This window comes from Mandrillus leucophaeus, unplaced genomic scaffold (assembly GCF_000951045.1).
Source record: "Mandrillus leucophaeus isolate KB7577 unplaced genomic scaffold, Mleu.le_1.0 Scaffold800, whole genome shotgun sequence".
Classification (NCBI taxonomy): Eukaryota; Metazoa; Chordata; class Mammalia; order Primates; family Cercopithecidae; genus Mandrillus; species Mandrillus leucophaeus.
Genome location: NW_012108698.1, coordinates 193,343 through 206,112, shown reverse-complemented (window position 1 = coordinate 206,112; position 12,770 = coordinate 193,343). Strand labels below are relative to the sequence as shown.

Genomic DNA, 12,770 nt, shown 5'->3' with positions numbered 1-12,770 from the left:
GGAGTCTTGCTCTGTCGCCCAGGCTGGAGTACAGTGGTGCGATCTCGGCTCACTGCAACTTCTGTCGCCCAGGTTCAAGCGATTCTCCTGCCTCAGCCTCTAGAGTAGCTGGGATTACAGGTGCCTGCCACCACGCCCTGCTAATTTTTGTATTTTTAGTAGAGATGAGGTTTCACCATGTTGTCCAGGTTGGTCTCAAACTCCCGAGCTCAAGCAATCTGCCTGCGTTGGCCTCCCAAAGTGCTGGGATTACAGGTGTGAGCCCATGCTCGGTGGGCATATGGCTCTTAAAGTTCCACCCCACCTTATGGGTTAAGCCTGACACAACATTCTGGCATTAGATCAGAGAGCTGCAGAGCACTGTGTGCCAGACAGCCAAAGAACTACATTCACGGATTTCTGAAAATAAGAACATTTCATTTAAAAACAAAACAAAACAAAACAAACAAACAAACAAAAAAAAACAAAGACATTTGGTTTAAGGGAAATAGCAGAAGCTGACCCCCATCGCCAAGTCTTCCCCTGAGACCCTTGCTCTTGTCATGTCAATAGGTGTCTCTCCACAGTGCCTCTAAGTAAGGACCATGTGTGGATCCTGTGACACTCCGAAATTGACAGGATCCAGCCTACGTTATGAGCTGAAGTTCTGAAACGAGAGGGGTGTCAGTATTTCTTCCCAAAGAACATTACCTAGGGCTTGATATGAATGATAACTATAAATCCCACGAAGGGATGGTTGGGATATTTGTTTATTCTGTAGAGCAGTGCTACCCAACCCTAGCTGTAAAATAGATGTACTTGGGAGAGATTTTTAAAAATAGCTGCCCTCCTCCAACCTAAAGCACCAGGCGTTGGTTGGGTAACCTTGGGCAAGTCACTCCATCCCTGTGGATCTCAGCTTCTTCTCCTGTAAAGTCAGCTTAGTAAAACCTGCCCTGTCTACTTCAAGAAATGTTAGGATCAAATAAGTTAACAGCTTTGTGAAACAATGTATGAGTATTATGAAGATGTTAATTATGTTTAAGTTCTTTAACCACACTCTTTGTAACCAAAGGCCTCTTTCTATAACAAGGACAGGCACTGCTGGAATACATTTGATGGCCATGAATGAAGTTATCTGGCCCCTGTAGGAACTGATTCTTAGGATGTTGGACTGATTAGGCCCTATTTATGCAATGAGTAAAAAGTCTGGCCTCATGATTATGGTGAAATTGGTTAACTTGGAAAGACTACAGTTTTCTCTTGGGCCCGCATGCATACAAACCTGGCTGCCACCTGAAAAAGAAACACTAAAATGTATGTGTGGAACCACGAAAGACTCAGAATAGCCAAAGGTATCCTAGCCAAAAAGAACAAAACTGAAGGAATCACATTACCTGACTTCAATTTATACTACAGTAACCAAAACAGCATGGCACTGGCATAAAAACAGATACATAAACCAGTGGAACAAAATAGAGAACCCAGAAATAAATACATGCACCTACAGTGAACTCATTTCCAACAAAGACTCCAAGAACATACACTGGGGAAAGAACAGTGTCTTCAATAAATGATGCCAGGAAAACTGGATATCCATATGCAGAAAAATGAAACTAGACCCCTATCTCCCACCATATACAAACATCAAATCAGAATGGATTAAAGACTTAAATCTAAGACTTCAAACTAGGAAGCTGCTGTAAGAAAACATTGAGAAAACTCTCCAGGATGTTGGACTGGGCAAAGACTTCTTGAGTGATATCCCACAGGCACCAGCAACCAAAGCAAAAATGGACAAATGGGATCACATCAAGTTAGAAAGCTTTTGCGCAGCAAAGGAAACAATCAACGAAGTGAAGAGACAGCCCACAGAATGAAAGAAAATATTTGCAAACTACTCATCTGACGAAGAATTAACAACCAGAATATATAAGGAAATCAAGCAACTCCATAGGAAAAACAATCTAATAATCTGATCTAAAAATGGGCAAAAGATCTGAAAATGGGCAGAAGATCTGATTTCTCAAAAGAAGATACACAAATGGCAAACAGGTACATGAAAAGGTTCTCAATATCATTGCTCATCAGAAAAACGCAAATCAAAACTACAATGAGAGATCATCTCGCCCCAGTTAAAATGGCTGGAGAGGACGTGGAGAAAAAGGAACCCTCATGCAGTGTTGGTGGGAAGGTAAATTGTGCAACTGCTATGGAGAACAGTTTGGAGGTTCCTTAGAAAACTAAAAATAGGGCCTGGGTGCAGTGGCTCACGCCTGTAATCCCAGCACTTTGGGAGGCTGAGGCGGGCGGATCATGAGGTCAGGAGTTCGAGACCAGCCTGACCAATATGGTGAAACCCCGTCTCTACTAAAAATACAAAAATTAGCCAGGCATGGTGGTGCATGCCTGTAGTCCCAGCTACTAGGGAGGCTGAGGCCGAAGAATTGCTTGAACCCGGGAGGCAGAGCTTGCAATAAGCTGAGATCACACCACTGCACTCCAGCCTGGGTGACAGAGCAAGACTCCATCTCAAAAAATAAAAATAAATAAGAAAACTAAAAATAGAGCTACCATACAATCCAGCAATCCCACTCCTAGGTATACACACCCCAAAACGGAAATCAGTATATCAAAGAGATATCTGCACTCTCATGCTTATTGCAGCACTATACATAATAGATAACATTTGGAAGGAACCTAAGTGTCTGTCTACAGATGAATGGATAAAGAAAATGTGGTACATATACGCAATGGAGTACCATTCAGCCATAAAAAAGAACGAGATCCTGTCATTTGCAACAACGTGGATGGAACTGGAGATCACTATGTTAAGTGAAATAAGTCAGGCACAACAAAACTCAAACATTGCATATTCTCATGTACCTATGGGAGCTAAACATTTTAAAAATTGAACTCATGAAGATAGAGAATAGAAAGATGGTATAAGAGGCTGGGGAGGGTAGTAGGGGGAACTAGTTGGGATGTGGGGGGCAAGTAAAATATCAAGCGCCAGCATGTGTGTGTGTGTGTGTGTGTGTGTGTGTGTGTGTGTGTGTGTGTGTTTATCCCCAGCCTCTGACTTTTAGATCTTTTCCCACTAGAGAGGTTAATGTGGAATATGGAAAGGTCCATTTTCTAGTTCTGGTTCTGCTCTTAACTACCTGTGTGACCTAGACTAGTCTTTTTATGTATGTAGGTCTCAGTTGTCATTTGACGGCATCATAATAAAAACATGTCTAAGTTTCTTTTCAGTACTAATACTCTATGGCTTGACACACAATTTTATCTGATCATTTTATAAGTGATTTCAAATTTTCAGTGTAGGTACTTTTGTGACATTGTTAGTGAAGCCAATGATTGATTTCACCAAAGTCCTTTGTCAGGAAATTAAGCTCCTATAAATAATATCATTATTTTTACAGAAAAAAATATGAGCTGCTTTTTAACTACCATGATGGGTATACTGTATATTATAATTTGCAGCCTATTAGTCAACAAATGTCTGTAGTTGGGCTGTCCACGCTGTATGGATGGCTCCTGGGAAAGGCAGAAGCTTCTTTATGTACCCATTATTAAGCAGATTTAACCCAAAGATGAGTTTGACAACACTGCAAGCGCACCATCAGGTGAGTGATCCAGGAACACTTTTAGTTCATTCTCTTCCCTCCAGATGCAGTTGGCATCACTGCTATCACTTGATACTGGAGAGCTTGCAGAGCTGTGTTTTCTCCACTCTTCATCGTTTGACAAAGGATGTGACTCATGAAGATCAGGCAACCTCAACACCGCAAAGTCCCATGTACTTAGGTGAAAATGGAAAACGTGGTGGTTGAGAACATGAAGCTTTTCATGCAATTCCAACCCAGACTACCACAAAGTCACCATAATCCTTTGTAACTCTTTGAGTCACTCCGCAAACCCACCACAAACCACTTTAATTCTAGACCAGCTTCTCCAAGCTACCCAGCTACCTATACCACTTCCCTTTCATCAATGAAAGAAATACATAGTCTAGAAAAATTCCTTGGGAAAAACATGGTAATTCAACAAATATTTTTGAATGCCTACGATGTGTCGAACACTGCTCTAGACACTAGTGATACACTTAGGAACAACACAAACATCTTTCTTGGAGTTTACATTCTAGATGGCTAGAAGCTAACCAAAAACAAAAACAAAAAAACCAAAAACCTGATGCTTTTGCTTTTGATTCTTCTTCATATCTTTTAAACATGCTCCAGGTTGTCATGATCTTTCTTAAAATGTGGCATCCGAAATTGAGCAAAAACTCCATGCAAGTATTCTAAAATGAAACCTGGCCTTCCAGATCATAATGAAGGTATATTTTTAGGGTGGGCATGGTGGCTCATGCCTGTAATCCCAGCATTTTGGGAGGCCAAGGGTGGAGGACCACTTGAGCCCAGGAGTTTGAGACCAGCCTGGGAAACATAGTGAGACTCTATAAAAAAATAATTAAAAATTTGCCGAGTGTGGTGGTATGTACTTATAGCCCTAGCTACTCGGAGGCTGAGGAGGGAGGATTGCTTGAGCCCAGGAGTCGAGGCTGCAGTGAGTTGTGATCACACCATGCACTCCAGCCTGGACGACAGAGTGACACCTTGCCTCTTAAAAAATATCTATCTATATATAATCTTTTATAAATATTTAAATAGAGATGGGATTTCACCATGTTGCCCAGGCTGGTCTCGAACTCCTGAGCTCAAGCAATCCTCCTGCCTCGGCCTCCCAAATTGCTGGGATTACAGGCGTGTGCCATTGATCTTGGCCAAAAAAAATGGTATATTTTTAATATTTACATTTACCTTTGTCAAGATAGGAAGATCAAATGTATTTTATTTAAGCTTGATTGATGTATAGGTCTTAAATATTTAGACCTGTGGTATGTAAGCCTGTACTTGTTCTTTGGCCTCATACCCTACCGGTATTAGGGATTGATGAGTTAATGGGAGAGTGTTCCTCTCCACAGAATTAGTTTCCTACTCATGGCATCAAAATCCGTACATTTAAGACCAATTTTCTCCAAACCAATCATCAAAATATTACAACTCTTTTTTGTTTTGAGATGAAGTCTCACTCTGTCGCCCAGGCTGGAGTGCAGTGGCTCCATCTCGGCTCACTGCAACCTTCACCTCCCAGGTTCAAGCGATTCTCCTGCCTCAGTCTCCCGAGTTGCTGGGATTACAGGTGCCTGCTACCACGTTAAATTTTTTTATTTTCAGTAGAGACGAGGTTTCACCATGTAGGCCAGGCTGGTCTCGAACTCCTGACCTCAGGTGATCCACCGGCCTCAGCCTCCCAAAGTGCTGAGATTACAGGCGTGAGCCACCGCGCCCGGCCAAACTTTCTGTTGCAAAAAAACAGAGATTTGTGCAGGTTCGCTGAAGCAGTGGAGCATTTAGTATAAGAATTCGCATGGGGTAGGAGAGAGTTGTTAGGACTCCAAGAACAGAAACCATAGGGCAGCTGGGCCTTGCAGAGAGGCAAAGTGGAGTCAGGGCAGCTCCACAGATCTTGCAGTAGGGATCATCATGCTGGTGCCCTGGAGGTAACATGGCTCCAAGCCACTGCTTCTCCGGATGCATTTCTTCCTCCCATTCTTACCTGGATTCCTGTGAGTTTTGTTTTCCCTCTGCCTCATAGCTTCTTATTCATGATGTGGCTTGTCCACAGGGACTCTCTGCACCCCTGTAACTGAGTGTATTTCTGTCATTCCCCAGGCTGCCATCAGCATAACATGCTCCATATTTCTGAATTCAAAATATCAAGGATGGCCAGACGCAGTGGCTCATGACCAATCCCGGCATTTTGGGAGGCCGAGGTGGATGGATTACCTGAGGTCGGGAGTTCGAGACCAGCCTGACCAACATGGAGAAACCCTGTCTCTACTAAAAATGCAAAATTAGCTGGGCGTGGTGGCACATGCCTGTAATCCCAGCTACTCGGAGGCTAAGGCAGGAGAATCACTTGAACTTGAGAGGCGGAGGTTGCAGTAAGCTGAGATCACGCCATAGTACTCCAGCCTGGGCAACAAGAGAGAAACTCTATCTAAAAAAAAAAATCAAGGACCGGAATGTAATTGGATCTCTGTGCTCTTTGTAAGGAAAATATGTTTATCCCAAGCCAATTCATAGTCAGTTTCCTGGTCTAATTAATACATCGGGTAGAGTATCATTGGTTGATTGGCTGTCCTTCTGTTAGGTGCGCACCCCTATCCAAGTAGCTATGGTCCGAGGGGATCGTGTAATAGAAAACCCGGCTGCTGACGGCTGGCTCATGATGGGGCAGTTTTTCTTAGACGTGGCCGTGGGCACAACAGACACCATGGTTACTCAATACAGTAGTTGTGGTGAGTCTCTGGCTGCCCTATCATATTTGCTACACATTCTCCAATAAAACAGTTCACCTCCTGACTAGCCATGATACACCACCATAGCATATCTCTATAGTGGAACACTAACACCAGTATATATTTCTTTTTAATATGGCATGTGTAAGGATTATTAGATTTGCTATCATCAGTGGTTCTTCCTCATTTTTCTGAGGTGCACAGGTTAATGCTTGTTCCTTAGAAGGTTCATAATTCACTTTAGGTGGGGTCTGCACCCCACTTAGTTGGGGGCCGGGGAAGGTCTGCATAAGGCACTAGCAAAATCGTGATGGTCTGGGTCCTGGGGTCCAGAGCTAGATTTGCTAGAGGGGAGATTTGTGAGTATGAACCTAGGTCTTTACAAAATGCCAAGGAAAGAGATTGAGAAAACCAACTCCAGGCGGCAAGTCCAGAGGGTGGAACAAGGTCAAAAGCAGGAGACAGTGGAAGGATTGGGAATTGGGCAAAATTGGAATAGATGGAGGGTGATGTGAGAACTGCTGACACAGGAGCCAAAGTGTCTGTGTTTGCTTTTATGGACTCACCAAACAGGCCATGGGGGATATTCTGGAAGAGCCTACTTTCTTTTCCTTCTCCCTTTACTCCTGGGCACGTTCTTTTGTTTCAACCTCTGCGAGTCATTCCAACCCTTCTTCATCACCTTGGAAGCTTTTACTTTCTGCTGGGGTTATTTTTTCCTGCCTGTCTCAGAATTCTCCGATTTCTTCAATAACCTGGAGTTCAGCATGACATATCTCAAGCCTTTTAATCAGCTTCCTTTAAAGAACACAGTCTGGCTGGGTGCGGTGGCTCATGCCTGTAATCCCAGTACTTTGGGAGGCCGAGGCAGGTGGATCACTTGAAGTCAGGAGTTTGAGACCAGTCTGGCCAACATGGTGAAACTTCATCTCTACTAAAAATACAAAAATTAGCTGGGCATGATGGTGGGTGCCTGTCATCCCAGCTGCTGCAGAGGCCGAGGCAGGAGAATAGCTTGAACCTGGGAGGCAGAGGTTGCAGTGAGCAGAGATTGCACCATTGTACTGTAACCTGAGCAACAGAGCCAGACTCTGTCTCAAAAAAAAAAAAAAAAAAAAAACAGTCTGGAAGATGAATTTTGCATCTGCCTTACGAGTCACTGAAACTATTCTCTCAGCACGTGTGTGCCTGATAATCAAGAACAACAAGCTTCATGTCTTCCTCAAGGAAACTCTGCTCCTGTCCTAGGACATTCCTGGGAAGTGCTGCTTTCTACAGTTCTTTTTATGTTGTGCATCCAGCCCCATTCCAGTCCCAAGCCTGATAATCTACCAAGGAAAGATAGCAGTTACTAAGATGGCTTGTTATCACAGGTCTGATGCACTCCCACATCATCTCACAGATGCGCACCTGATTCTTGAAGTCAGGTAATCCACACGATGACCAGCAATGCTACCTTGCTCACATACCTCCCTGCGTTGCATATTCCACACCTTTATCATGACCGCTGTCTGAAAAGGACACATGTCCAGCTTTATAATCAGAGACGATGCCATTAATAATTCCAAAGAGAAAAATCTTTTGAATTGGCTCTACTAATCCTAAAATCATTAAAACGTCATTGTTCTTAAGGAAAATGGTCTAAGATCTGTCCTCAGTTGCTCTATTCATAAATGACCAAATAAGTCTGAATTCACATCTCCACTTGGAATGTTTCTTGGTATGTATTCAGAACACCCGTGAAGTCACCAACCTAGGGGTGACTTTAATGGTGGGATATGTGCATGTGGGGACAAGAGATTTGTCCATAGAACTTCTGTTTAGAATGCATTTATAAATCGTGGTCTAGGGTGCCCCAAATCTTACTATTAGTGCTATATGATGAGAGCATTGACAACAAAATGGGTTTTTGTGGACTGGCATGGGAGTTAGGCTCTCACTTTTACTTTACATGGGTGAGGCACAGTGGCTCATACCTATAGTTCCAGTGCTTTGGGAGGCCAAGATAGGAGGCTCGCTTGAGCCCAGGAGCTTGAAACCAGTTTGGGCTACAAAGCAAGATCCCATCTCTACGAAAAAATTAAAAATTAGCTGGGCATGGTGACACACCTCTAGTCCCAGTTATTCAGGATGCTGAGGCAAGAGGATCGCTTGAGCCCAGGGCGTTGAGACCGCAGTGAGCAGTGATTACTCCACTTCACTGCAGCCTGGGCAACAGAGCAAGACCATGTCTAAGAACAAACAAACAAACAAACAAACAAACCCATAAATATGTAACATAAACATGTAACAGGAGCGTCATCTGGCCCTCTGACAATAGTATGTAGTGTGTTCTGCAATAGTTTAGAACTTATGTAAATATAGGCCTTTCTCAAACAACCAAGTGTTATTTTCTGAGTATGTATAGTGGAGAAGATATAGGCATTACAAGACATGTTTACCTTTTTAATAAGCAGTTCAATTGTTTTTCTTATTCACGTAATTCAGGATCAACAGTAAATTCATCTAATGTGCCATCAGAGCAGTCACAAATTGAATGAAAGTGATGGCCACCACAAAATCCTTTTTCTCCTGAACGCTCCATAAAGTCTCCTTTCTTTGCACATCTTTGTGCTAAAATAATTAGCTACTTGTAGAGACAGTACACATAGCAACACTATTCGTTCACCTACTTTTCCCCACATCTGTTATCTTATTTAAGCACAACTTATTTGGAATCAGAATTGAAAAATTGTGACTATGGCAGTAAGTAACTATGACCTCGAGGAAGTCACTTAAGCTCTCTGGGTTTCAGTTTTCTCACTTGCACGATGAGATTAATAATAAAAATTATGGCTAGGCAAGGTGGCTATGCCTGTAATCCTAGCACTTTGGGAGGCCGAGGAAGGTGGATTGCTTGAGCTCAGGAGTTTGAGACCAGCCTGGGCAACATGATGAAACCCCATCTCTATCAAAATACAAAAATTAGCTGGATGTGGTAACGCACGCCTGTGGTCCCAGCTACTTGGGAGGCTGAGGTGGAAGGATCACCCGAGTGGTGGAAGTTGAAACTGTAGTGAGCTGTGATCATGTTTCTGCACTCCGGCCCGGGTGACAGAGCTTGACTCTATCTCGGGGGGGAAAAAAATTACCTCACTGGATAGTACGGATTAAACGAGCTAATATTTGCAAATTTCCTTGCACAAAGAGTATGCATTCAATAAATGGTAGATTAATCTCTAATAATTGTCCCAAGCTTTGTAAGTCTACCAGACAGTTTTAATTATCCCTGCCTGCATAGATGAGTTTAAGTGACTTATCCAGGGTTAAACAATTCATTAATGGCAGCACTAGTGCTTCTGATTCCAGGGCCCCACCCCAGCCCATCACCCCCAGTCAACTTTATAGACTTTTATAGAATGAGATGCTGTGTCGAGCACAAGAAGAGAATTCTCCTTGGTGAAGGTAAGAGCCACAGGATGGGAAAGACCATGAGTGACCATGGGCTTCAGTACTGGAAACTCCTCAGGTTTTCCTAAGCAAAAGATAGCAGGACCAGAGGTATCTGCAACAATTACATTTCCCTGGTGATCAAAGGTCACAGCAGAGGCAGTTATTTTGGAGGGAAAATAGAGGCTCAACCCAAAGGTATCCACCTGGCCGACAAGTTGCATACTTGAGCTAAACACTTTCACCCTGGTGCTGCAAACCCCAGTCCCCAGGGCCAGGGGGTGCTCCAGGACTGCAATGGCCCCCGTGAGCCAAGACACTGCCACCCCTCGGGGACTGCACAGATGAGCTTGCAACTTTTCAGTTCTCCGAAGGACCCCTTCCGCGAAGTCGACGTCCAGGAGGTGCAGGGACCCTGCCTCCGCGTCAGTTACCACAATCCCATTCTGAGGGGTGGTCTCCACACCCCAAGGTAAGGAGAATTGGCCTCCAATGACAAGCTTGATCTGGCCAAAAAAATCAAACACTTTGATGGAGCGATCGCCGGCGTCAGTGACAACCACATGGCAGTCGTTGGTGATGGTGACATCCACAGGATACCTAATGTCTTGGGAAGCGTCCCCCTTCGCTCCAAACTGATGCGCGCATCCTCCCCCAGAGTCAAAAATCTTGACACGCCTCCTGCCGTCGTGCACCACCACGACCCGCCCCGTCTTGGGACAAAGCGCCAGTCCGGTGGGGTTGACCAGGGTCCCCCAGCCGCCAAAGGTATGGTGGCAGGTGAGGGCTCCGGGGGCGCTGGGGGCGGCGCGGTGGGCGGCCGGGGACTGGCGAAGCGCTGAGCCCAGGAGCTCTATGAGGTGCAGCACCGGCAGGCAGTCGCTGGTGTCGCAGCCCCGGCAGGCTCGCCTGCAGAATGGGCACTCGAGGGCCAGCGTGCGCGGGTGCGCCAGGGCGGCCACGCAGGCCAGGCAGACCACGTGGCCGCAGGACAGGTTGCGCGGGCGCCGCTGCTGCCGGTGGCCAAACTTCTCAAAGCACACCTTGCACTCCAGCAGGCTGATCTCCGCCTCGCGCATGAGCTCCTGCAGAGCCGGCTCGCTCTCCGAGGCTTCGGCCGCCATGGCGGGTCCTGTGCACTCCCGCCGCGCCGCCCGGCCGTGTCCCAGAGACGCTCTTGGTCACGGTCACAGTCACGGTCACGGGGTGGGACGTGCGCCCTGACGTCAAGCGCCGCGGGCCTCTGCACTGCGATCTGCTGCCCCTTGGTGGGCATGCGCGGCACTGTTTCTTGAGGGCCTGGTCGTGGACGTTTGCAAGACAAATCCACATGCGCATTGTGTAGACCTGTAATCGTCACATCAGTCATGGATGGATTGTGTACACTTTCAGGTGAGGAAACACATCTATTGAGGACAACAGGATTGCTCCCTGTTACCCAGCCTGTAAGTGGCGAAACAAGAACCAGAACCCAGTCTTCCAGCCCGGGTCACCTAGCAGTGTCTCCAATCCTCAGCGTTGGGTGCTAGGGCTGTCCAGGCATCAAACATGGTCCCCTAGCTCATGATGCTTTTGATCTGAACTGGAAAACACGAGCACACGGGAGAAGACAAACTCCAAGGGAGGTGAGGCAGATGTGTATATTTCTTTTGTGTCTTCTTTCACACTCGTAGTTAAGTCAATGAATACATACTTGTAAAATGAATTCGTGCATGAATGAAAGAATGTTATAGAACAACAACAAAAAATCAACTAGGTGAATGAGTGTCAGATGGGGGAACCACGCTGGAAGTGTCTTGCAGAGTAATTAATATGAAATAAGAAAGCTGTTAGTTAATAATAATTACTATAGAACTTTTTTTTTTTTTTTTAAAGACCAAGTCTCACTCTGTCTCTCAGGCTGGAGTGCAGGGGCACGATCACAGCTCACTGCAGCCTCCATCTCCCAGACTCAAGCAATCCTCCCACTTCAGTAGCTGGGACTACAGGCATCCACCACCACACTAGGCTAATTTTAAAATTTTTTTGTAGAGAGAAGGTCTCTCTGTGTTTGCCTAGGCTGGTCTTGAACTTGTGAAAATTGTTCACAATCCTCCCCACCCCTTGGCCTCCCAAAGTGCTGGTGTGAGCCACTGTGCCCAGCCTATAGAATTCACATATGCCTGCCCTGTTGTGTTAGGTTGGTGCAAAAGTAATCGCAGTGTTTGCCATCACTTTTAATGGCAAAAATCGTGATTACTTTTGCAGCAACTTAATAGTTTACATAGATTATCTTGTTTAAACCTCATAGCAATCCTACAAGAAAATGTTATTCTTATCATCTTTTTCTCTCATAGAGTTCACATAAATCAAATATCTTGCCTAGGGTCACATGGCTAGGAAGTGGCTGGCCTGGAATTTGAAGCCAGGCAGTTTGACTTCAGAGTTACCTATTTTAGTCATTTTCAAACTTCTTTGCACATGGTAAACACTTGGGTCACACCCGAAAAGTTTAATTGGCCCATGGTGTGGTCTGGACAGCTGGGATTTATAAAAGCTCCCCAGGTGATTATAATGGACAGCCAAGTTTGAGAACCGCTGCATTATAATAATTCCTTCAAACGGCACTAAATTCAGTTTTTCCAATCTCAGTGAAGACCAAAAGCAAAGAGAATTTGCCATATGTTGGAAAATCTTCAAACAAGGGATAGCATAATCTGCGTGAAGAATCCATTGTGGTATTATGAATCTCTCATTTTTCTTTTTTCTTTTTTTCTTTTCTTTTTTTTTTTTTGAGATGGAGTCTTGCTCTGTCACCAGGCTGGAGTGCAGTGGTATGATCTCAGCTCACTGCAACCTCCGCCTCCTGGGTTCAGGCAATTCTCCCGCCTCAGCCTCCCGAGTAGCTGGGATTAAAGGCACCCACCACCACGTCCGGCTAAGTTTTGTATTTTTAGTAGCGATGCGGTTTCACCATGTTGGCCAGGCTGGTCTTGAACTTCTGACCTCAGGT

At 45.0% G+C, this 12,770-nt stretch overlaps 1 protein-coding gene across 1 annotated transcript; it reads right to left on the bottom strand.

Annotated features, from left to right (window-relative positions):
• Nucleotides 1-9,589: 9,589 nt before the first annotated feature.
• Nucleotides 9,590-10,950, bottom strand: NHLRC1 (NHL repeat containing E3 ubiquitin protein ligase 1). The gene has a single exon (XM_011967578.1). The coding sequence runs from the start codon at nucleotides 10,900-10,902 to the stop codon at nucleotides 9,715-9,717; it is 1,188 nt and encodes a 395-aa protein (XP_011822968.1). The 5' UTR covers nucleotides 10,903-10,950; the 3' UTR covers nucleotides 9,590-9,714.
• Between the last annotated feature and the right edge of the window lie 1,820 nt (nucleotides 10,951-12,770).